General features: G+C 36.3%; 1 protein-coding gene across 1 annotated transcript in view; it reads right to left on the bottom strand.

Moving 5' to 3' along the window:
* Positions 1–26,960, bottom strand: part of Mfe2 (peroxisomal Multifunctional enzyme type 2) — a 741,845-nt gene that overhangs the window by 646,064 nt on the left and 68,821 nt on the right. The window contains exons 3-4 of the mRNA XM_090372984.1: positions 22,761–22,868; positions 19,619–19,678 (exon numbers count right to left, since the gene is read on the bottom strand). Of these exons, the coding sequence (XP_090229110.1) occupies positions 19,619–19,678; positions 22,761–22,868 (168 nt within the window). The remainder of the gene's footprint in view (positions 1–19,618; positions 19,679–22,760; positions 22,869–26,960) is intronic.

The following is a 26,960-nucleotide window of genomic DNA, read 5'->3' as shown; positions in this document are numbered from 1 at the left end:
TAAGCGCTTCTCAAACAATAAAAATTATTAATGGGGTGGCAATAAATGAAATAATATACCCAAATGATGAAACAATATTTCATGAAAGGAAATTATCAGGATAGTCCGAGTAACAGTGGGGTATTCCTCTTAAACCGAGAAAATGTTGGGGGGAAAAGGTGAGATTGACCACAATAAATATTATAATAAATTGAATTTTTAGTCAATTAGGTTTTATGGAAACTCCTATAAATAGAGGGAATCATTGGGCAATCCTGCCCTATAATAGCAAAGACAGCTCCTATTGAGAGAACATAATGGAAATGGGCTACGACATAAATGTCAATTGATGAATTTGCTAGAATTATTCCTGTTAGATAGACCTCCTATTTTGAAGAAGAAAAAAAAATACAAGGGCTCATAATAACAGGGGTTGGAAAGAAAGGGCTGATCCATGAAGGGTGGCCAATCACCTGAAAATTTTAATCCCAGTTGGAACTGCAATAATTATTGTGGCCGCTGTGAAGTAAGCTCAGGTATCTACATCTATCCCAACAGTGAATATATGATGGGCTCAGACTACAAACTCCAAAAGGGCAATAACTAATATTGCATAAATTATCCCTAGGCAACCAAATGGCTCCTTTTTCCCATATTGATGACTAATAATATTGGAAATTATTCCAAATCTGGGAAGAATTAAAATATACACTTCTGGATGACCAAAGAACCAAAATAAGTGTTGAAATAAGATAGGATCTCCATCTCCTGCTGGGTCAAAAAAAGAAGAAGTATTTAAGTTTCGGTCAGTTAAAAGTATAGTAAAAAGTATAGCTATTACTATACAGCCCCTGCTAAGACTGGTAGCGATAAAAGAAGAATTGCGGTGATTTTAACGGACCAGACAAAAAGGGGTACATGTTCAAAATGTATACCGTTTGGGTGTGTATTAATAATTGTGGTGATTAAATTAATTGCTCCAAGGATAGAGGATACTCCAGCTAGATGGAGGGAGAAAATAGTTAAATCTATTGATGGGCCAGAATGAGAATCAATTCTGGATAGTGGTGGGTAAAGAGTTCCTCCAGTCACAACTCTTCTTTCAATTAAGGCTGAAATTAATAAAAGAGCTAAGGATGGTGGGAAGAGCCAAAATCTGAGGTTATTTATTCATGGGAAAGCTATATCTGGAGCTCCTAATATTAAAGGGACTAACCAGTTACCAAAACCCCCAATTATGATATGTATTACTATAAAAAAAATTATTACGAATGCACGGGCTGTAACAATTACATTATAAATTTGGTCATCTCTGATGAGAGCACCTGGGTGTCCTAATTCCATATGAATTCCATAAACTTAAAGCTCTTCCTGATATAGCAGCTCATAAACCTAAAATTAGATATAAAGTTCCAATATCTTTATGGTTTGTGGAAAATAATCATCACGGTAAATTAACTATTTAAGTGTTAAATTGTAAATTTAAAAAAAAATATATCAATATTTTGAAATTAGACTGCAAATCTAAAAGATATTTTTAGCATTGAAGGCTAGAAGTTTTATTAAATTAAAATATAAAATGAAGAGGAAAACAAAAGGGGATAATAAAGTTGAAATAAGGAAAACAGTAGGGCTGGTTAATGAAGGTAAAAAAATGATTTTATTACGATTTGATGAAATAAAAATTGAAGCATAAGATACTTGTGTGTAAAAAAAATAGGTTGATTAGACTTGAAAAAATTGAAATGAGAGTTAGGAAATAATTGTTTCATAAATTATTAATAATTATTCATTTGGGGGGGGGGGAATCCAAAGAATGGAATTTCCTACAAGAATAATTTCGCTGACACAACCTGAGCAAATGTTGACATCAGAAATCCAATCAAGAAAAAGAAGAAAAGAAATCTTGCAGGAGGATGGGATGACCTCCAATCTTGCAGGTCATCCCATCCTTGAAATGCCAAACAACATGAGGTTGGCTTCATTGGAGAAGAGACAATCACCAAGTTGTGATCTGAGGTGCCTAAAGGACCACTCACTTCGAGCGTGTACTTAGAAGGGTTGTTTGTGAGAAAAAGATCAAGTGTGTTGGCTGTATGGTTATGATTGTCTGGTATTCTGGTAGGCAAATGAACAATCTGTGCAAAGTCATTAGTAACTGCAAAAGCCTCAGCATCTCAACCAGTTGGGTCAGTGTGACTAGAAAATGGAAGTCAGCTGGAGTTGTGAACATTAAAATCACCAAGGAAAATTACCTCACTGTTAGGAACGTTGGACTGGAGAAAGTCAAGTTGCAAAGAGCTCCAAGTGATTAGTGGAGTTGGGAGAACAGTAGAGATAACAGATGAATTTGACAGAATAAAGTAGAGATTTTAAGAGAAAAGATCGAAAAGATGAGATTCCAAATTAATAAGTCTTTGACAGGGAATATCAAAATGGACATATGCACAAGTACCACCTTTGAGGCAAAAGGAATTATACAGTGAATAATTTGGGCAACTAAGATGAGCAGTAGTTGAATCAACTGATAACTGAGATTCTGTCAGAAAAAGTAATGGGATTTAGCAGACTGCAAGTGGAAATGGACATCGCTGAGATTAGAATTGAGACCACGTATATTTATGAAATGAACAAGGAAGTGTTTTGCAGGTTTAGATCTTTTCGCAGATAAGCTTACTCTATTAGTTTGACAATTCATGGTGTATTCAATAGTAAGAAAAGTGGGGGGGGACAAAAGACTCATACATGCTATATGAAGTAATGAAATTTTTGGATATGCCATACACATGGTAAAAATATACCCAGATCCTTGACATAATGTAGCCTCAACAATGCCTCCCACATAGAGCACAATACTCTGACTCCCTCCAGTCATTATCTGGCAGAGTAGAGGTAGCAAGATTATACACTAGCTGATCCAGAACCTTCCTAGAGTTAACAATAGGTTCGGTCTGGTGTACTACCTAGTGGCCGGCCTGCAAACACTGTTTTAGAGCTGTACCCTCGAAATGTAAGGAATATTGGATCTCGCCAAGACATTCATCATAACCTCAAAGTCATCAATCATACTGCATGATGGAAGAGATGGGGAGCGTTGACCGGAACTCAGCTCTGGAGAATAAACATAGGTTCTCCCACTTCAAGACTCCAATAAGCAAAGTGGTGGTATTGCACCGGTTGATGAGAGTCATCTACCACCTAAGTTGCTTGAGAGAGAACAATACAGCAAGATACCGTTCAACAAGTGCAATCCCTTTCAAATGACAGGTACATAAGAAAGCTTTTACTCAGCATGGATGTGTATCCCAGTTCAAATACAAATTTTGTTTATCTCTAGAAATGCCACGCCATCCAGGCGTGGCATTTCTAGAGATAAACAAAATCATCATTTCAACTTCATATAAATCCTACACTTCAGAACATTGTTTGAAATAATGTAACATTGAGGGAAGAAGGCGAACAGTGATAATTGGAAAGGCTTGGATAATGTTACAATTCAAGAACAGATAGGATTTTTATTATCAGGTTTTTACGAATCATATTAGGAATCTACTAAAAGTTCTTGGAATGAAGAAGCAGGCAGTATAGCTTTCATGCAATTTTTATTTTATAAGGATCTGGAAAGGTTGAGCAGATGGGCTGAGAGGTGGCAAATGAAGTTTATCATTGACAAATGTAAAGTACTACATATGGGAAACAGCAACCCCAGAGCAACATATCAACTCTGTGGTACTACACTGACAGTGGTAGAGAATGAAAGGGACCTGGGAGTGGTTGTGCAGGCAGATATGAAGTTCTCTGAGCAGTGCAGACGGGCTGCAAGAGTAGCTCATGGTGTATTGTCAATGATATATAGGAATTTTTCTAGCAGGGATAAGGAGGTGATTATTCCCTTGTATAAGGCAGTGGTCAGGCCACACCTAGAGTACTGTATACAGGCCTAGAGGCCTCATTTCAAGAAGGATGTAGAGCTGCTGGAACAAGTACAGAGAAGAGCAACAAGATTAGTGAATGGAACAAATGGGTGCTCTTACGAAGAAAGGCTTAAGTTTTGCAAATTACAGTGTCTGGAGACTAGGCACCAGCGAGGTGATCTGATAGAGGTGTATAAAGCCTTGAATGGTTTGAGCATACTCAATGCTGATGGGATTCTTCCTCTTGCTCAGAATAATCACCTGAGAGGGCATAAATTCAAACTGAGGAAAGACAGATGTAGGATAGATGTGAGGAAATTTGCCTTTAGCCAGCGGGTGGTTGGATGGTGGAACAGACTTCCATCCCTTGTTGTGGAAGTTGATAGCCTAAATAAGTTTAAGGCTCAGCTGAACAGGTATTTCGAACGAACAGAAGGGTGAAGTGGAAGTGGTTATTTTTTATTTATTTATTTTATTTTATTTATTTTTTTTTTTTTTTGGCTGATGCTGCATAAGCTTGCTTTCTTGCATCAAATGCCTCTACTAATGCTAATATTTCACATATATTTTTATAACAGAAGTGATACCAAAAGAGGAGAGAAAATTTCCATATTTGGGCTAGCCCATATACAGAAATTTGTTAGAAAACTGGGTAGAAATTTTACCAACAGTGTGGGAAACACAATGGAGAATGTCACAGTTGATGAGCGAGCAACTGGTTGGTTTTAGGGGACTAAACTGCCGACATGAATACTAACAAATACAGATTTTGTGAAAATAAGCATGCATATGCCCAAGAAGGGTGACTGGCAAAGCACCTGAAAAAGTAAAAACCAAGGAATGAGAATAGTTTCAAATATCACATGTGGACTAAAAAGGAAAGACTTTTACAAGTGTTTATTTTTTTTTACACTTTCATACAAACTAGGTTAGATTCTTCCCAAAAGAAATCAAACTAGAACACCCTACAATAACAACAAATAGAGATGTACAATTCCACCTCTCATTTCATAAGTATACACCTAAAAAGGGGGGGGGGGGGGTATTCTCATTAGCAGATTGGATAATGATAAATTGATTAACAAAAGAAATGCTAAAAATGCCATGTATGATTCTTGATTACAGTTCCACAAAAAGAGCAGTCAAAACTTGATTAAATGATGGCAACATATACATCAAAGGAAAATAACTAATGATGGCCAATTATATTTTAAAATATAATTGAAATATCACTGCTTATAATGCAACTGTATTATGCAGAGAAATAAATCCAGAGCGGAATAAAAATACTTTACACAGAAGAGTTTAAACAAATTGAGTAAGTCAACAGCAACTCCCTTTGTAGTGCAAATGAAAAAGATGCTATACAATGAACAAGCCCATTCCTTAATGAAAAAAACTAAAAAGAAAACTGGCAAAGAAGAATGTTCCTTCTACCAGTATGGTGAAACCTCTCTCCCTAAAGCAGGCATCACTGGGTCAGAAGAATGTGCCCACTATAGGGAGGTGTCTGGTTTGCAGAAATCAGTGTAGGCAGTTTAAAAAATCCAGAAAATTGAAATTCACTACAACTGATTGCTTATTATATTGATTACAGTTTTTTTATTAATCATCACTGTATATTTGTCTCAATTAATTAACTTTTAATAAATAACTTTAATGCACACAATTAACTTTTAGAAAACTGAATACAAGTGGCTTTGTTTAGAGAATTTAAATTTTCATTATAGATCAGTTTTAGTTCACATTCATGGTGGTTTTTTTTTTTTTTTTTTTAATGTAATAGGATACATAACCCTTCCCTTTAAATGGGTCAAACCCTTCCTTTTTTTTTTAAATTCTGGATATTACCCTGCAGCAAACAGCAAGAAATATCATTTCTCAAAAAAATCAACACGTAATCAGTGCAATGCTTATGAAAATTTTGGCCAGCATTCACAGGGAAAATCTGGATAGACAAACTTCTTATGTAGCTACTAACAATCACTATTTTTCACTGCTGAGCAAAAGTGATATTAGCATTAGTAAAAGCAAAAGCAAAGCAAAGTGCAGCCATTATCAACCAACTGCAGGATGGAAGCCTCCTCAACAATTCATTGCTGAGGGAAATGGACCATAATCTGCCACGCTGGTCCAGTGCGGGTTGGCAGATCGACCGTATTTAGCAGTCAGGGGCTTGAACCCCGGTCTACTCAAAGAGCGTGTGTTACTGCACTCCCGCTCTTAACCACTCGGCTACGGAGGCCTTAGCATTAGTAAAAGCATACAATTCAAGAAAGCAAGCTTATGCAACATCAGCCAAAAAAAAATCTTCCATTTCAACCTTCCATTCATTCCAAAGCCTGTCCAGCTCAGCATTAAATTTATTTAGGCTATTAGCTTCCACAACAAAAGATGGAAGCCTGTTCTACCAATCAACTACCCGCTGACTAAAGGCAAATTTCCGCACATCTATTCTACAACTGTCTTTCCTCAATTTCAACCTCTGCCCCCTCAGGTTCTTAATCTGAGCAAGAGGAAGAATCCCATCAGCATTCAGCTTGCTTAACCCATTCAAGGTCTTATAGATCACCTCGCAAGTGTCTACTCTCCAGGCACTGCAATTTGCAGAACTTAGCCTTTCTTGGTAAGAGCACTCCATTGTTCCCCTCACCAATCTTGTTCCCCCTTCTTTGTACTCGTTCTAGCAACTCTACATCCTTCCTAAAATGAGGCCTCCAAGACCTGTACCCAGTACTCTAGGTATGGCCTGACCACTGCCTTGTATAATGGGATAATCACCTCCCTGTCCCTGCTAGAAAAATTCCTATATATCATTGACAAGACTCCATGACCTGCCCTGGCAGCCCGTCTGCACTGCTCAGCGAACTTCATATTTGACTGCACAATTACCCCCAGGTATTTTTCACTTTCCACTTCCCTGAGTGTAGTACCACACAGTTGGTACGCTTCTCTTGGTTTATTGCTACCCATATGCAGTACTTTGCATTTGTCAAGGTTAAACTTCAGTTGCCACTTCTTAGCCCATCTGCCCAAATTATCTAGATCCTGTAGCAGTAGCAAACTGCCATTACTGTCATTAACAACCCTGCCAACCTTTGTATCATCTGCAAACTTGGACATTAAACCTGATATACCTTCATCAATAAATATACAAAACAACAATGGATCCAACACCAAAGCCTGGAGAACTCCAATAACAACATTTGTCCACAAAGAGCAGTGTCCGTTGATTACCACTCTCTGTTGTCTCCCACTCAACCATCCCTTTATCCATTGTAGCAACTTACCCTTAATGTCATACCTCTCCAATTTGTACAGCAGTCTTCCATGTGCAACAGTATCAAAAGCTTTCCTGAAACCCAAGTACAGTAGACTCCCAGTTAACCGGCACCTATGGGGATTGGTAAATGCCGGATAACTGTAGTTTCTGGTTGCTTGAGAGTTAGTATTAAAAAAATACTTGATATTATACTAAGCCCGATACTTAGAAAATTAAAACAAACATAGACAAATTTTACTAAAGAACTGAGTTTTATTATAGAAACTGCTTTTTGAATACAGTAACTTCCAAAAAAAACACTCAAAACTGTTGCAGTAGGTAGAGTGTTTACTGGGTAGACATCGCATGAGGATAGTCAGGATCTGCTGATGTAGCTGGAACAGGATCAGGAGGGTCTGTTTTGGATATGCATCAGTAGTTGATGTTGTGCTGCCAAACTTGCTTTCAGCATTCTTCAAAAATGAACGAATATCACTTTGATTTGAGATCTTGCGTCTCTCAGACAAAGTCAAGTTATGCATGATGTGGAGCTGAAGAAGGGTTGCTGTTCTGCAAAAGCTATTAAAGTTTCAAATGCTGCAATAACTCTCTGCCAGGATACTTTTCCCACCTGACACACATTCTCATCGCTTTCTTCCTCCTCTGCAACTTTCATTTTTTCATGATTCACAACAGCTTCTATAATGTCTTCCATATTCAGTATATGAGTTACTGGTATATCTTCATCCACAACAAGCCAGTCATCGACTTCACCTTGAGGCAAATTCATTTCATCAACTAACTCACAGATTCCATCATAAACAGTGCTATTGACAGCTGCACTATTGCCTGGAAACTCCTCAAATTCAACGGAGGACTTCTGAAATATCACAGCTGGCCACAACTTTCTCCAACATTTCCGTAATGTTTAATTTCTCACAGAGTCCCAAGCACAACTGATAGTGTAGATAGCATCTTTGAGGTTATATTTCTTCTGAAATATCCAGAATTGTCCCATCAAAATTAGTCATTTTCTGCATGAAGTCGCGCCTGTGAAACCTTTTTATGTTTTGCATCACCCCTTGATCCATTGATTGGATCAGACTTGTGACATTAGCTGGAAGGTAACACACGAAAATGTTGCCGTTAATTAGCTCTTAAGCAGGAGGATGTGCGCGACAGTTATCCAAGAGCAACAAAACTTTACTATTTCTCTGGTAATTCTTTATATCATAAATTTTGTTTAACACTACGGACAAAGAAATAATGAAAACACTTGGTAAAGATTTCTGCATCCATCCAACTGTTACTCTGTGCACGATAATGTACAGGAAAGTTACTTACGCCTTTAAAGCACCTTGGTTTAGCAAATTTGCCGACCACACACAGCTTTACCTTATGATTTTCTGATGCATTTGCACAAACAAGCACAGTTACACACTCTTTATTTTACTTAAACCCATGAGCTACCTTCTCATTACCACCAGACAAAGCAGAATTAGGCAGACGCTTCCACATTAGTCCTGTCTCATCTGCATTATAAATCTGTTCTGGGGTCAAATCATTTTTTTTCCACTATTTCACTAAACACCTCACAAAATGAAGCTGCAGCCTGAAAATTTGTCGGGGGAGCAGAAATCAGCCGATTTCTGATCCCCTGACAAATCCAGCTTACGGATGCTGTGACGAACCTTGAATCAAGTAAGCCAGCCACTTGAAAATGAACACTTACCTTCAATTTTCATTTTCTCATGAAATTCTTATGCTTTTACTTGCAACATGGGTCCAGAAATGCAAACACACTCGAATCTTTTCAGCGTAAACCACTCATACAGGGCCTGGTGAAGCACTTCCATTCTCGATGTATGACGCTTCTCTACACTCTTGTCGCTCTCCGACTTGGCATAAAACTCCTTTATTTTCTGAGATTGAGCCTTAATGTCATAGATCGTTGACGAGCCAACATTAAATTATTACATGAGCACTGCATGACTTTCACCTTTCTCAAGCCTCTTGCATATTTCCATCTTCTGCTTGAGGATAAGCACTACACGTTTATGCTACTTGCTACCTGTTTCGGCATATTAGGGGTTGAAAGAACACAGAATTTGAATAACAATAAATCAACTGGTATATTTACACAGTGAATTGTCGGGAGTGAGAGACAAACATGTGACGAGGGGCACGCGTGCACATACTCACAGTGCAAAGCAGCATGCCAAGTTTGAATAATTTTATCTAGAATTATCATTTTCAATTTTAAACTACCTACTATTTCCAAGAGTTTTTGCCAAGTTGCTTGAGAGTGCCGGTTGCTTGAATTCCGGTTAATGGAGAGTTTCCTGTATATGATATCAAAATTATTTTTGACATTCAGTTCCTCTGTGACCACATCATAGTATCCAATCAAATTGGTCAAATAAGACCTCCCTTTAACAAAACCGTGCTGTGTCTTGATTATTACTGAAGTCCTGTCTAGATGATCCTGCAATGCTTCTTTAACCAGTGATTCCATTATTTTCTCCGGAACACAAGTTAAACTAACAGGTCTGTAGTTACTTGTCACCTTTTGAACCCTCTTTGTGAATTGGTGATACATTTGCACACCTCCAGTCCATGAGGACCTCCCCTGAGTCCAAGGAAGCTTTCATAATTATGGCTAAGAGTTTGCTTACTTCCTTTGCTGACTCCTTTAATATGACTGGATAGATCCTGTCCACCACAAGTGCCTTCCTTATGTTTAACTACAAAAATTTCCCTTCCACTTTGCTCTCAGTAATTACAAAATCACTTATCTCCCTGTTAGCATTTTATAAACTTCTGGCACTCCCCTCATTCAATGATTCGTCATGTGTGAATGTAGAGGCAAAATACTCATTCAGTTTGTCAGCTACCTGAGCATGATCATCAATAGTCAATCCATCTATGTTAAGTGGTCCAATCTGATTCATCCCTTTCCTTCTACAGTTTACATAAGTAAAGAACTCTTTGCTGTTTTTCTTTGCATCCATTGCCAAAGATTTCTTGTAATTTGCCTTCACCTGCCTAACCTCCTTTGTGAATTGATTACAGACTAGTTTATACCTGCCATAGGCTTCTGTGTCACCTGATACTTTATATGCATCACATACATTCTTCTTCTCTGCCACGAGCCTCATTAATTCATCTGACATCCATTTAGGCCTAAACCTTGACCAGTATTTCTTAGTTGGAATGAAAAACCTAGTAGCTTCCAAAATTAAGTCCCTGAAGGCTTCCCATTTAGAATTCAACATTGGTAACATCATCAGTTGATCCCACTGTACAGAATTTAAAAAAAAAAAACTTTGAGACCACTGTAGTCACCTTTACGAAAGCAAAAGCCTTTCCCTTTAGCCTTGATAGTAGTTATATCTTTAAGTAATTCCCACATCAGTACATTGTGATCACTGTCACCCAGTGGTTCCTTTATCTGCAAATTCTTAATGCATGAATAATCACTGCTGATAATCACATCAAGAGTATTACTCCCTCTGGCTGCCTCTCAAACATGTTGCTGTAGAAAATAGTCATCCAATAAATCCAACAAAGTCTTGCTAGTGTGCGCGTGACCAATCCACAAGTTCCAGTCAATATCTGGAAAGTTAAAATCCCCCATTATAGTTTTATATATAAAGGCATATGGAAATTTCATCATCCCCCAGTCAAAAAGCTGGACACCACAGTCACTAAAACAGTTATGAAAGAAATCTGAAGCATCAAATAGCATTTTTATGAAATATATAGGAATATTGAATGAACAAGGTGTCCACAAACCTTTAAAAAAAAAAAAAAAAAACTGGAACATTATTGCATGAATAAGGTACATGATACAAATCTGAAATTACTTCAAAGTGATAGAGGATAGATATCTTTCATCAATCAGAAAAGATGTATGCTACAGTAGACAGCCACATAAGAGCTAAACTGTAATCATGGAGAACTTGCCAACAAAATTCCCCCTTCTTGGTTTCATCTTCAATTAGCAGTTTCTGTACAAGCTGTAACTTGTATAGTTTCATCCTCAGACAGCAATGTAACATGTCACATACCATTGACCGTGATAGGTTAAGTTCATTACTGGCATGCCAAATGGATTTCCCAATGTTTTGCAGAAAACATCTCTGAACCAGCTCCACTGCACCCTCTGATTTTTTGTTTGGCTACCACCTTTGCCACAATGACTGAATAAACAAGCATCCTTTATGAATACCCCATAACACTGCATAACTGTAGGTAGATTTTTTTTTTTTCTGCTCAGTGGTTTTTTTTTTTCTTTTTCAAACTGTACTCAAAAGTTAAGCATAATAGCAGTGGCAACCTGCAGCTCATCAAACCAAAGTATACAATGCACCTTGTGGTGGTCAAATTCCATCATGATTACAGTATTGGAATTATGCTACCATATATTGCAGTACAAATTTCTGGTTGGTGAACAAAACTTGAAGATTCCTCTACACCCAGAAGTGGTTTCAGATTTGTATCATGCACCCTTTCATACAATATTTTAGTTTTGTAAAAGGTTTGTGGATAGCGAAAATGCTCATGGCCTACTGGTCAAAATTGTCTATGCAGTCTATTGGTAGAGTTTGTTTTGATAGCTCTATTCTATATATGTGACAGCTATATTTCCTAATTTTTTTTGTATGTACATACCACAAATTGAAATCTATATGGATTATCTTTTCCTGTATATATTTCTCTCAACAACCACTAAATACCACTTCTTTTTCCATAATAACTCATCTGGTAGGTTATCACAATGAACCTGACAAAACATACTACCAATCATGAATGCTATTTTTTACACGAATTCCATATGAACACAAATGCCATTTTTACTGGGAACTTGTGCTCCAGGTAGACACATGCATCAATATAAAGTATTTAACAGAAACAGCTGCTAATCAAGTTCTACTTTTAAATAGTTAACACTGAACAGAAGAACAATCTTGTATTCTTGTTTAAAACTCTCATAACCTTGGCAGAAACACTGCCTATGACCAAGTCAGAACCATCCTAAGTCAGGCTGATATGGTGATCAGCTTCCAAACTACAAGCTTCAACAAGCTGTTGACCTAAAAATTTACATTTCACAATCTTTAACATATGAAAAAAGTAATGAACCCGGTCAACAGATGTGTGGCACATTTGAGTGAAGAGACATTCAGTTTTTAAGATGTTGGTGTAACATTTAAAAGGAACAAGCAAAATGCTCTTTTCAATACAGAAGAGAGAAACATGAACATAGTTTTATTGCATGTGAAAATAGCCTTCTGAGAATTAGCAGCTTCTTTGGACTGTTTAGGATTGCTTTTATATGTGCGCAATTTGAATTATTTTTCTTGAAGAGAATTTTTTTTTTTTTTTTTTTTTTTTGTTTTTTGGAGCATGAGTCAGCACCATTCACTAGTTATTCCTTGTTCTACTTTTCAATAGTTTAACTCAGAATGCTCATAATTAAAAGATATATGAGTGCTCTACATATGACTTGAAAGCCAATCTTCACACATCTATCCTGCAATCATCATTTTAAATTTAAATGTATGTCCCCTTATGTGTGTCATCTGAGGAAGACTAAGAATGCCACAGCATTACTTGATTCAATCCATTTAAAGCCTTAAGACTTTAAATGGAGCCTTAAACACTTCAATCAGATCTCCTTGCATGTGACTAGTTTCCAGAAAGAGGAATTTATATAAATCAAGTCTTTCTTGCTATGAATATCCTATTGTGCCCAACTAAACATGTTCCTCTTCTCTGTACTAGTTTCAACAAAGCCAAATCCTTCCTGAAATGAGGTCCCCAAAAATATATAAGATGAATAAGATATATAACATATATTATGTTATATATTAACACTGTTATATATTATACTGAATTATGACCACCTACCTAATACTTTATAGGTCCTCCTTTTGCCCTCAGTACAGCAGCTATTCGACATGGCATTGATTCAACAAGATGTTGGAAGCATTCGTGAGGTAGGGCCAACCAAGCTGTGTGTAATGCGGTCAGCAATGCAGGTATGGAGGTGATTAGTGTATCCAGACGCCTGATATGCCATTCCATAGTGTCCCTAAAGTGCTCTATGGAATTGACATCAAGGGGAGTTTGCAGCCCAATCGATATGCTGGAAGTCAGAACTGTGTTCCTCAAACCATTCCTACACAACAAGTGCCCGATGGTTCAATGCACTGTCATCTTGGAAGACACCATCACCATTCAGGAAAAAGTAACATAGCAGGGTGTACACAGTCAGCAAGCAGTTGACGATAGCGGAGACCACTAATACGTTGTTCCACATGCACTAGGAGTCCAAGTTCCCCAGTGAAACATGCCCCACACCATACAACCGTCTCCAGCAGCCTGCACTTTTGATACCATGCATGATGGATCAAGAGCCTCATGCTGTTGATGCCAAACGTACACGACAATCCACAGTATGGAGTAAATAAAGTGACTCATTTGACCAGTACACCTTCTTCCAGTCTTCTAATGTCCAACTTGCATGCTCTTTGCACCAGGAGAGTCTTTTATGCTGATGAACCTTGGTTGGGAGAGGATGCTGTAGGGATAATATGCTGGTATAGCCCATACATGTGAGCGTGAGACACATGGTTGTGCCAGATATTGTTCCAGGTTGGCCCATGTTGTATCGGGTAGTCAACTCTTCAACAGTGCTCTGCCTGTTTGCCTGTACGAGTCGTCAGATCAGCGCTCACCTCTAACATCAACCTTTCACTGACCTTTGCAGTTTTGCCATCAGGTCATTGTTTGACCATTTTGATGCCAGTCCTGGTACACTTTAACTAGGGCGGCTCTCGAACACCCACCAGTTCAGCCGTTTGGGAAATCGAGGCACCAGCTCATTGAGTACCCACAATCTGTCCTTTATCAAAGTCCGATAAATCCTTCTTTTTACCCATCACGCTTGGAATTTTACTACCTACTGAACCACTGACGTAGGTCGACTAACTCCACCCTCTTGTACCTCACGTGGTCAACAGGTCTCACTCAGTTTTTATGGGGGGTGGTCATAATTCAGTGATCACTTAGTGTATATAACATACATACATAACATATATAAGATGCGAGAAAGTAGTGGTTTTGGGAAATGCTGGTATAAAGCAGTATTTTAGCCACTGTTTTATGCCAGCATTTACCAAAGTGTGGTCTGTGGTTGGGGGGTACTTGTCCTTGAAGAAGAAATACTCAATCTTAGAAAATATACAAATAGCTGCATGGCTCCATTATTGTCACACAACATTCATGAACGTGACAAGTCATAACCTATAAGTGTAAAATAATCTCTTGTCTTTGGTTTCCTTCAAAAACAAGTATAGAAACAAATAATGCCAAAGCCCAAGATTTAAGGATAACATTGTCATCTTTTGCTCCAGGCAAAGTTGCTTTGAAATGTTAAACAACTAATCATGTTCCTCTTAAAAAAAACTATAAAATATGGACCTTTTTTTTTTTTTCTTCTTCTTCTTTTTAGTTTATATTTTTGGCCACAAAAAAATGTTACTAGGAAAAAAAAAAGTCTCCAGCTATAAAATATAAAGTTTTGGAAAGACTTCCTCCTTATACAATGGAATAATCACCTCTTTATTTGCACTGAAAAAATGCACTGCTCAGAGAACTAGACAGACTGTACAATTACCCTAGGCCTTATCTGAGAAAGAGCAAAGAGTAACCTCCACCTAGATTGTAATATCACCTGATCAGTATATTATTATGGAATTACTACTACCCAAAATGCAGTACCATACATTTATCAATGTTATACCAAAATTGCCATTCTTCAGTCCAGGTCTTGGTGGATTAGCATACACCAATTGTCATTAATCCCCTTGCCCATCTTTGTAAACTTAGATATAAACTTAAGACATTTGATGTCTTCCACAATATCATTAATAAATACTGTAAACAATAAGGAATCCATCACAGTCAACAACTTCAAAAGCTTAAATGAAATCTAAAGTATATGATATAAAAATTATTTTTTCCTTCATGACCACCTCATAGTAGTAGTTAATCAAGACTGGTCAGACAAGATCAATCCTCAATGAATCCATACTGTGAATATCATACCAGCAAATTCCTCTGAAGATGTCTGTTGCCATGTTCTGACTTCAGGAATGAATGAACAATATGGCCAATGCACAAAAAAAAAAAAAAAAAATGCTTTCAGCTCATGCATAAAACTCCTTGCTTTTTTTGCCATTTTTAGGCACATTCACGTTTATACATAGTCTTTACCATATCGATCCACCCACCTGTCCATCCTTCCACATATAAACTCAACTTCCAGTGGACATATTTTCAAAGTCTTATATTTCTCTCTCTTTCAGAAAAATTTGTTGGGCCTTCCCAGTTTTCATTAAAATTGGACCAATATAAACCTCGAATCCCCTTCCCCTCATAAATACCACACAGGTTTTCACAAACACGACAACTGAAGCACTGGATATTAACATTTGTTGCCATACACTGATTGGAGGAATAAATGGGCAATATGGTGGACATGTAGGAATGAAATGTTCTCAATTCACTCAAAAGTAGTTCCTTTTACTAATTTTTTTTTTTTTTTTAATAAATTATGAATTATTTGCTGACACACCTGAAATGTAACACACTACATACATTAATTAACTTACTTTTATTAACAATACGGCCACCGAAAAAAAAAAAAAAAAAATTATTTCAAATTTCAGTAAAGCTACAATCAGATTTCCTACAATAATCATTCTAAAGTAAATGGCTGAAGTAACATTCCAGTGGAAACACTGGGATGTATAACTGGCTAGTTCAAATTATAGGTTAAACGAAGATTAGATAAATCAAACTTTTTTATATGATATGATATACAGTATATCATATCATATAAAATTCTGTCAAACTTTTTTATATGATATGATATACAGTAAACCCCCGCTATTTGCAGGGGTTACGTTCCTGAGAAATGCCGCGAATACCGAAAATGCGAATACTGAGTTATGGCTCCCATAGTAATAAAGGAGTTCTGTTCCAAAGTATGAAATATATAAGAAAAACTAGTCTAAAATTTTATCTATGTATGTATTATATGTACCTTCATAATATGACTATGTACATAGACAGTACATAGTGAAATGCAAGCATAAGGCATTGAAATGAAAATAAGAAACAATTTAATATTAAATGTAATATTTATGAGAAATTTCAAACAAATCTTTCAATCCAGCGCCTTTGCTATAGCTAAAAAAAAAAAAAAAAAACTTATCCTGCCAGTGCTATCACCAGTTTCACTAAAGTGTTGATAAAGGTGTTTTGCATGAAGTGTTGATAAAGGTGTTTTGAGTTCAGTCTTCTATCCACAGATTTAAAGCTTTTTCCATTTTTTCTAATTTAACATCACGAGTTACAGAGAAAATTTTTGAAGCAATTAGCGCGTTTTCACAGACACTACGGCGGATTTTTTCTTCCGATTTCTTAATTGATCGTACCGTTGACTTATTGATTTTATAAAGTTTTGCAACTACGAGACACTTTCACCATTAGAAATTTTGTCTAATAACTGAATTTTACTCATAACGCTTGATCTTTTCACAATTCCCTTATTATTCGTAGTCATATTTTTGTAAGGGTTAGAAAAGAATTCGTCCACAATAAAGTCACTTTCTACCGTTAATACACTCGAAAAAGTCTGTTTATTTACACTAACACACTGCAAAACGATAGATTTTTCACTTTTGTAAGCATATCAATTTATAAATTTATTCACTTTATAAGCATATAAATTAAAAGCAAACAACGAAACCTTCCATGACAAGCGCATAACACATACTGAACAAGGATTAGGGAGAAACATCCACGCTCGCGATTTTGTCACCCCTCTCCCCCCACCCACTGAGCACCGTTTTGATGGGGAAAGATGATTTTAGTCACGCCCATGTTTTTTTATGGTGGAAAATGTTCACGGCGATTTAAAATTCACATTTTTTTTAGGTTTCATTTTATATTAAATCAGCGACTGCAAATATGCAAAACCACGAATACAAATACCACGAATAGCGGGGGTTTACTGTACTTATTTTCATATTTCTTTGTATGCACTGCATATTATTTGAACATTTAATTTTTTGCAAATGTCTAATTGCATCAAATTCCAACCATTTCAAACTGAAAAATCACATTTCAATACACAAAAGCAAATGTTACTTTTTTTATGTTTTATAATATTTATAATGGAAAATGTTATATTTATGTCTTCTTAAACATGACATCCACATTTCTTGGATGCCTTAAAGAACATTGTTAAACCATATTTCAAATGTCACCATGCCTGCAAAAAAATTCAATACAGTAAATAACTTTTATTCTGCAATAGGGAAACATGCAATTTTGCACATTCCTCATATTTTTTAGGTGATTCAGACTAGCACACTTGATACTTTATCAGCTGCAGAGTAACAATAAATTACGCTCAAATTCAGAGACTTTTGAATTTTGAATTTAATGGCAAAGGCAGTTTTAATGTTTTCAGTTAGGGTTATGCTACTATTGTTTTTAATTATTCAATTTTTCTCCATTTTCACAAAAAAAAAAAAGTTAGGACAGCAAACAAGAGATAGTAGCCAATAAAAAAAAAAAATAAGCTCCATCATAAATGCAGAGGCAGCAGCTAGGTTAATGAATAACAGCATGGGTTTGTGAAGACGAATGCTTGCATGACCAATCTGGCCAATTATTATGAAGTCAAAATACAGTTGGATGAAATAAGCCAACTTGACATTGTTTACCTTGAGTTCAGTAATCTTTTGATATGGTTTTCCACAAACAAGGATGGTCCCAGAATTTTCTAAAGAGGTGGACTAGAGCAGTGTTAAGAATTAATCAGTATGTAGCAGTAAAAAAAAAAAAAATAATGCACATTATTTAGAGTATAAGACAGCTATGCCCCCTTTAGCCCCCTACCCATGAAAGGCTATTAAATAAGCTGGGGAAATAATCTCACTTTGACAGCCAAAAAGTGAGATTATCAGCAAATTCCCTTTTGGATCAAGGCCAGCTAAAAGATAGGAGAAAAGAGTAGGCATAAATGGACATTGTTCAGGATGAGCCAGTGTAGCAAGTGAAGTCCTAAATTGAGTGTTGGGACCCATCCTGTATTTGGACTTTGACCTTCTTTAATGACACTGACAAGGGAAACTGTCAAAGTGCTGTGATGACTTAATGATTTACAATCGAAACCATGCTGCTTAAAAATGACTTGAGTTGGTTGCAGACATGATCTGAAAAATGGCAAACTAAGTTCAATAATTCAAATGCAAGACTTTCCCCGTGTGGTGAACAGAAACCCAACAGTTGCTTATAAGGTAGGAGAGAAGAATTAAAAGTAGTTTAGGTTAAAAAAGACTATGGGTTATAATAGAAATTAGATATGAAACAGGTGGTTTCCATATCTGATTTGTAAGTGATTTTAAGCAGTGACAATTAGGTATTCAAATCAGATATTTTTCATATCTGATTTGAAGCAGTGAAACAGGTAATTAGGAAGGTACATGCAATCCTGTCTACAATTTATAGAAGCTTTGCAAGTAGGGAACTAGATTTTTCTGTCTGTATACTGCATTAATGTGTGAAGCCTATACTTAAAAGACAAAGCTGCTTGAAAGTGCTCAAGTAGTGTCCAAAGCACTGATTTATATGTTTAAATTCAGAGCATTTTTGGTAATAGGGGAAAGTATAAGGTTGCATATGTCACAGATGCAACAGAAGTCACCATCACTACATCATTCTAATACTCTATCAGACCACACCAAAATATGTGCACCAGTGGAATCATCACAAAACTTGGACTGTGAGGCCCCCCCTTAATTGCAACAGGAATTGAACTTCACCCATCTCTGACTTTTATCATTATTATTAGCATATGGTGCAAGGAAGCCTGAGGCTTATGGTGCACCAGCCAAAAAAAAAAAAAAAAAAATTCTGAATTAATGAGAGAGAGAGAGAGAGAGAGAGAGAGAGAGAGAGAGAAAGAGAGAGAGAGAGAAAATCACCAAGAAAGAGAAGAATGATGATATCCAGCTCAGGACCCTGGGTGTGCCAAGCCCATACTCACTAGATGTGAACCCCTGGAGTACCATATTACAATAATCCCTAATCTCTTATTGACAGTTGAGAGAGACTTTTACAAGATGAGACTAAACTACATAACTTTGTTCTATACCAAAACAAAACTTCTCAATGTTCTAACTACACTGTTTAATTTTCACTCATGTATCTTGCATGAAATAAAAGCTTCAGGCATTACTTTCTTTATACGTATTTAGAAAATGTCATTACATACATACGAGAATATAATAAATTGATTCTTAATTAAAAATGTTACATATACACCAAACTTTTTAAATTTAAAATAATCCTTTAAAAACTTTCCATAACATTTTCTCACCTATTCTACCAAAATTTTCCACAGCTGTCTTCACTATTTTTTCACCATCTTCAACTGAATCTAAATAAAAATAAAATAACTCACACACCACAGACACTAATTTCTTGTAACATTATTATATAAATAATTAAAAATAAAAAAATAATAAAGTTAAGCACTTCTGGTATGCCACCATTCACAAGTCAAAGTGACTAAGGTATAGTACACATGCATTTCTTTGCCACCAATTTTGTTACATCTGCAATGCAAATTGCTTAATAGCTAATTACGCTCCACCTCATAAGACTATCCTTCTAAGTGAAGGACTAACTTATCTATTTACAAAGTGAGGAGGGGAAACAAATCTATAACTATTGCTCATAATGGCAATCTATGGTTTCAGAACATCAAACATGAAAACACATTTGCATCAAAACAAGGATGCTAAGAAGGACGAGAAACAGAGTGGAAAAAGTAATGTCCTCAGATCTGTCTCAACATTTCTTGGCAGCTCTTCAAGGTCAGGATGGGCTTACACTAAACCTATGAAAAAGGTTCAAATAACTGACACGCTGTTACTCCAGAGATTTATGCTAATATTGTTGTGTACATATATATATATATATATATATATATATATATATATATATATATATATATATATATATATATATATATATATATAGAGTGATGAAAGAGCTAGCACACTGGCTTGTATTAGCTTATCCACTTGCAGTACAGATGCAGCAGAAGCAAAGCAAGAACTTATTCAGCATAACAGCAACAAGTGTTTCATGCATATGGAGAATTTTTATGCAAAACTATCACAATAGTTAAAAAGAACTCAATCTAAGGAAGAATTGAATTCCTTAGCTTATTTGCTAGTTTAGCTTAGCTTATAAAATTCTTTAAGAGTTGTAAAATAAGTTAGCACTGAATAATGAACAAGAGTAAAACCTGTGGAGTTGGCCACCCCATAAGTAGGCTACCTGTCAGTTTGCTGCTTTACAGAAACAAAATCTTGTTAATTTAGTATAGGTAAGGCCATATGATGCAAGAAAAATATAAAGTAATATTACAAAATAAAACTAATTCCCATTCCCACAAGCTACATCCAACCTCACTTTGAACTTGCCAATACTTGCTGCCTATAACCCCAGTGGGAGGGAACATATTCCAACATTCAACATGCCACAGTGAAGCTTCTTGAGATCCATCTTGTGTTATTGTGAGATTTTATCTTTATACCTTCCTGGTCATTGCCTCACCTAGAAAGAAGAAAAGACCATCCTCATTTATTTTATTCAAACCCTTCAGCAGCATGTGCACCTCAATCACATTTTCCCCTTATACATCCAGGCTTGCAAAGTGTAAAACTTTGCACTCCACACTTTCTAAGCCATTCTTTAAGTGTGAATCAATTTACACTCTTCACTAACCTGGTTGCCCTCCTCTGAATCTTCCTCAAAAGCTGTCAATTTTAGATGTGATCCCCACACCTGAATATACAATACTTAATGCAATCTAATCACTGCGTTATACAGAGTATAATTATGTCCTTTACCCTACTAGCAAAGGTGCCATCAATCAAGGACAGGACACTGCGTGCTTCTGAGACAACAGTTTACAATGAATGAAAATTTCATGTCAGACCGAATTGTAAGATTAAGTCCTTTTCCCTTTAGTTTAAAAATGACTCAAGATTTCCATTTCCTAAATACATAACCATACCATTTAAAAACATTAAACTTCTCTTTTCAGACTGCATATGCAACTGATCAGAATCTTTTTGATATCCTCTTATGCTGTTGGCTAAAATTGTACAGCATTACACATGACTTTTGCATATACAACAGCTTTAATCAAAATTAGAAAGTCAAGAAATACCTGGAATTTTTAGGCGACTCCGTAGCCAGGTGGGAAGGAGCAGCAGTGCATAGCACACGCTTCTTGATTAGACCGGGGTTCGAACCCGTCACCACCAAATACGGAGGATGCGGAAAGGTCAGGGAATGACCACCGCATATCCCGGAGCAATATGGCCTTAGTTGCTAATGCTCCTAAAAAAAAAAAAAAAAAAAAAAAAAAAAAGAGAGATTGACCTGGAATTTTTTTTTTTTTTTTTTTAAATGCCATAATATTCCACATGGAGGGACAACTTAAAACACAAAATAAATGTGGCAACCTCAATTAATTTTTAATTAAAAAAAACTTAAAACACACATAGAACTGCTGGTCATAAGTTCTTTACACTTTATAGTAACATATCTAATCATTATGCTCTCTCTCACACACTACATTACAGAATGTGTCAGTTAGCATCCCAGTTGTTGAAGAACAGATTTCGTGATTGAAATTTCACTCTGTCAGAGTATTATCTTCATTATAATGAAGATAATACTCAAATAAGAGAAGCAAAACATATCTAAAGCACATCTGAAGTGCTGCAGAGATATTTTCAAAAAATAATTAAATTTTTAGTATTTAATATAAAAAAATTTTTACACTTATGTTCATAAAAGATTGAAAATAAAAGTGGCATCAAAAAGCGAACAATTCTCAGTTATTTCTCACAGTTTTTTAGTATTATAAATGTAGAAATTTTACCATTAGATTAGGGCAAAGAAGAGAAATCACTGGCAAGAACAAGCTAAGTTTAGAATTATCTTTTATGCTGTTGAATAATACTTGACAGAAGAAGGTGGCAGAGGGAAAGAGAGAGAGAGAGAGGGGGGGAGCGAAAGAAAGGAGATGGAGCGAGAGAGAAGCCATTTTGGCAATCGAGCCATTCATTGACTGACTGCATAAAATTAACATTGACTATCATAAAGTAAATAAGATTATGCAATCTGGTGACATGGGAATAAGACAAACTGAGTGACATGTGGATATAACAGACCATTAAAACCACAGATTAAAATGATTAATAGATATGGAGATTCATATCAATCAGTACTTCACAGAAAACAATGTAGCAATGGAGTTCTTATAGTTTTACCAATGCTTTCTTTAGATTTGATTCTCTAAACCATGTCAATACCTGCAATAGAATTTCATGCCAGCACTGAAGCGATAAATTAAATGATACTGTGTACAAACCTGTGGGATAAAGACCATGTATATCTGTTTAGTAATTTTTGAATTACTTAAATATATCACTTACTATAATCAGGAACTGCTTTTCCACCTTTAGCTCTGATTTCTTCCACTACCTGGTCAGCTGCGCCAGAATTTCTTCCTTCGCCATCACGTTTAACACCTAGATCATTTACTAAATACAATACAAAAAACTTTTATTAAGCAATAGCATACTCATCCATTTACTAAATTTAACTAAATTCATTTTTTGATTTGAAACATTCTTGGGAATGAGTAAATCTGATTGGTTACAAAAAATCCTTCACAGAAGTGACGTCATCCATGGCTTCCTCCAGAGGCACTTCCGAGACTCCTACCACTACTCTGTGCCAAGCACTCATTAGTAGTGTGATTAGAGCACATTACGCATTTTTTGCGACTGGTACAATGTCTCGAGTTCTAGTGAACCGATTTACAAAATTCAAATCCATTCATTTGAATTTCGAACTGCATTAGAAAAACACAATAAAAAAACTGCACATGTACCTTGCACGCAGGAAAGATGTGTTATTTTATCTGAAAACATCCTTAGCTTGGAAGAGGTTAGCAATATCCAAGCCAATAGCCTAATTACCCATTTGATTACTCATTTGATTGCAGCCATTTGTTGAATAGTATTACGACACAATCATACTGCAGGAAGCATGATTGCAACAATATAAGTATTTGTCATATGACAGCAACAATAGAAATATTTGTCAACTATTTCTTTTTTCATTGCATTCCACTGTTAGGTGCCGCTATAGAAGTTTTCACATCAAAAACAGCGCCTCCGTAGCCAGGTGGGAAGGAGCAGCAGTGCGTAGCACACACTTCTTGATTAGACCGAGGTTCGAGCCAGTCACCACCAAATACGGAGGATGCGGAAAGGTCAAGAGATTGACCACTGCATATTCCCGGAACAATATGGCCTTAGTTGCTAATGCTCCTAAATTTTTAGGAGCATTAGCAACTAATTATCCTAATTAGCAATTATCCTAAACCAAATAACAAACAAACAAACAAACATCAAAAACATCCCATTTTATTTTGTAATGAATATATACAAATCAAAATACCTAAAAGAAACGTGAAGTATGTTTCCCATAAAACCATCTACTGTGCGTGCTCACTTTTTTTATAACTATATGCACAATTTTGAAGATAAAAGCTTCATTGCTTATTTAAATTTAACTTGAATATAAAAAAAACTATGTTATGTGTTAATCTGAATAAGTTTCAGTGTTATTATCACTATGCAAGCCTTAAATACTTCAATCAGATCACCTCGCAGGTGCCTAGTCTCCAGATGCTGCAATTTGCAGAACTGAACCCTTTCTTTGTAAAAGCACTCCTTTTGTTCCACTCACCAATCTCACTGGCCTTCTCTGTACTCATTCCATGGGACATGATTATTCGTCTACTCAATGTTACCATATCATTGTACATATAAAACAGTAGTCAGAAAGCCCAAATACAAATTGGTATTTGGGCTTTCTGACTACTGTTTTATATGTAGTTGAGGAAGGTGTTACCTTGTATACATGTGTCTCATACATGATGACACACACTTTTCAAACAATCAGCACAATGCTTCCTGAACAATCATTACCCAGAACACTGGATAGGTCACTGTTATGCTATTCCAGTGAAATGGCCTACCAATCACCAAATGCAAATCCAATTCACTTGGATCTATGGAGACAGTCTTCAGGAACTTTCACCACATGTTCAGATGCTGTTGACAGCACAAGAAATAAGCCGTGTATTCTGGAGAATGCGAGAGCCTCGCTTGCGTGATAAGAAAGAGCATGTGTAGCTGAAAAATGAGGTTGTATCAAACATTTATTCTGAATAATAATTACATTATCACAGTGAGTTTTTACTGAGAATTTTTCCATCTTTCTATAGACTAAAGATGGGAAACAATACCTGATAAAACTACATCCATTTCATGATTTTTTGTTTTGTTTTTTTAATAAATTTAATTTTCTGAACCACACCAATTGATACATAAACTGCAGCCATTATCAACCCACTGCAGGATGGAAGCCTCCTCAACAATTCATGCTGAGGGACATGGACCATAATCTACCACGCTGGTCCAGGGCGGGTTGGCAGATCGACCGTATTTAGCAGTCAGGGACTTGAACCCTGGTCTACTCAAAGAGCGTGTGCTACTGCACTCCCACTCCTGACCACTCGGCTATGGTGTAAACTATGTTTTACAGTATGTATTACATTTCAAAGTAATCATTTTGCATCAATTTCTTCAATACAGGAAGAAAATTTTAACAATTCAGTTGAACTGTTTTAAAGCAAAAAAAAAAAAAATTTAATTCTTTTTGTTATCAGGCACCCACTGCAAAATTATGAATCACCTTTTATAATTGCTATTTACACAAATTATGACATTTTAACATTAAATGTCAGGGCACATATTGAGCATAGACTCTCTCTCTCTCTCTGTACATACTATGGACAAATTTTCTATGCCTTTGTGTATAGAGGGTACAGCTACAAACTACAGAGGAATCAGTCCAATATCCTGACTCAACAGAAACGAGCAGGTGGTAGCAGTATTTTTCTTTGGGGGATGCTTTCCTGGGACTGTCTTGTAACCCTCATACCCCTAGACCACACACTGAATGCTAAAACTACCTCATTGTGGCTGATCAAGTATCGGTAGACACCCCCCCCTTTGTGGTGACAGTCTCCCACCACCTGCCATACTATAGCAGGAAACTAGTTTCTGCAAAAAAAAAAAAAAAAAAGTTGACTTTTCTGACATTTGCAATGGTCCAATGATTCTGTTCAGGCTGTTCTGTTCAGGCATTGTTGGCAATGGGTGGCATTAAGCATTGGTACCTTGGGGCACATATGGAGGAGGGTTCATTGGATCATGGTATGTGAAACACTGCTGGTTATCCCCTGTTTAAAGTCCACTGTTAACTATTCCACTATTTCCCATCTATCGGCTAGTATATATATCAGAACAGCCTACTTTCACTGCAACCATTGATGAGGTGTGGGCAGCTGCCACTGGCTTGACAAGTGCTGCTCTGTCCACCAATCCACTCTTAGAAACCTTAAAAACAGCACTCGCAAACAGACCACAAGATCTGCAAGTTCCGTAGAACCGATTGTTGGGTACCCTTCTACTGATATCCAACAATTAATCCCTTTTTCGAAGTTCAGGGGCCCCTCATTATCCGAGAATAACTAGTTCCAGAAAATTCCACTAAAAACAGGTACCAAATTTTCGTAAGGTGTATTATGTACTTATACATAGTAAAAAAATGGATTGAAATAACAGAAAAATAAGACAATTATTCTATTAGACATACTTTATTATAACATGTTGAACAATGTAAGGTTAAGTAAAGCTTATTGAAGTTATACATTTTGCAGTTTTACAAATATAGAATGAATCCAGAGTTTTGTTTTTTTGCTGTATTTATTCAGATAAAATTGTGTCGTAGCATTTAGTTATGTCTTTAACTTCATGCTAACTTTTGCTGCCCGATCAAGAAGAGGGTCATTCTAACAAAAATATTGAAGTGCTTGATCAGTTTTCTCAAGGGCTTCCTTTAATTCTTTCATTTCCAAACCTTTATCCTTTGGTGATTCCATCAAGTCATCATCATTTTCAGCTTCCTCTTCTTCTATGGGTAGTTGGTCTAATTCTGCTAGATCCTCATTTGTAAGTGGTTTTGCACTTGATTCAAGCAATTGCAATATCCTCATCATCAACTTCATGGAATCCTACTTCTTTTGTAAGACTTAAGATTTCATTTTGTAACCTGGTCACACTGCATTCTTCATATTCATAAACAGCATCAGGGTATAACTTTTTCCATGAACTATTCATTAATCTACACGAAGTTTCTTTCCAAGCTTCTCCAATCATTTTTATACTGTGAAGAATTTTAAAAAAACTTTTCCAAAAATCCTCCATGTTATTTTTGCATTCTTCATATTGTAACCTGTAACCTTGTAACTGCGGGGACTCTGATACCGAGGACCCTCTGTACATCAGATTATGTCTCTTGCCCATGTCAATCAAGTTCTCTGTATGGACCACATACTGCCAAGGACCTGTAGTATCAAATTTACTGGTTCTCACTGCAACATGTATGCCACCAAGCAGGGAGGAATGACAGACTGCTAAAATATGGGATTCTGTTCAATATGGGATTGAACAGAATCCCATATTGTGGGATTCTGCTAAAATATGGGATTCAGT

The sequence above is a fragment of the Mastigoproctus giganteus genome, chromosome 4 (assembly GCF_048544385.1).
Source record: "Mastigoproctus giganteus isolate SK-2022 chromosome 4, ASM4854438v1, whole genome shotgun sequence".
Classification (NCBI taxonomy): Eukaryota; Metazoa; Arthropoda; class Arachnida; order Uropygi; family Thelyphonidae; genus Mastigoproctus; species Mastigoproctus giganteus.
The sequence above is the reverse complement of the archived record's forward strand: the minus strand, read 5'-3'. Positions and strand labels throughout refer to the sequence as shown.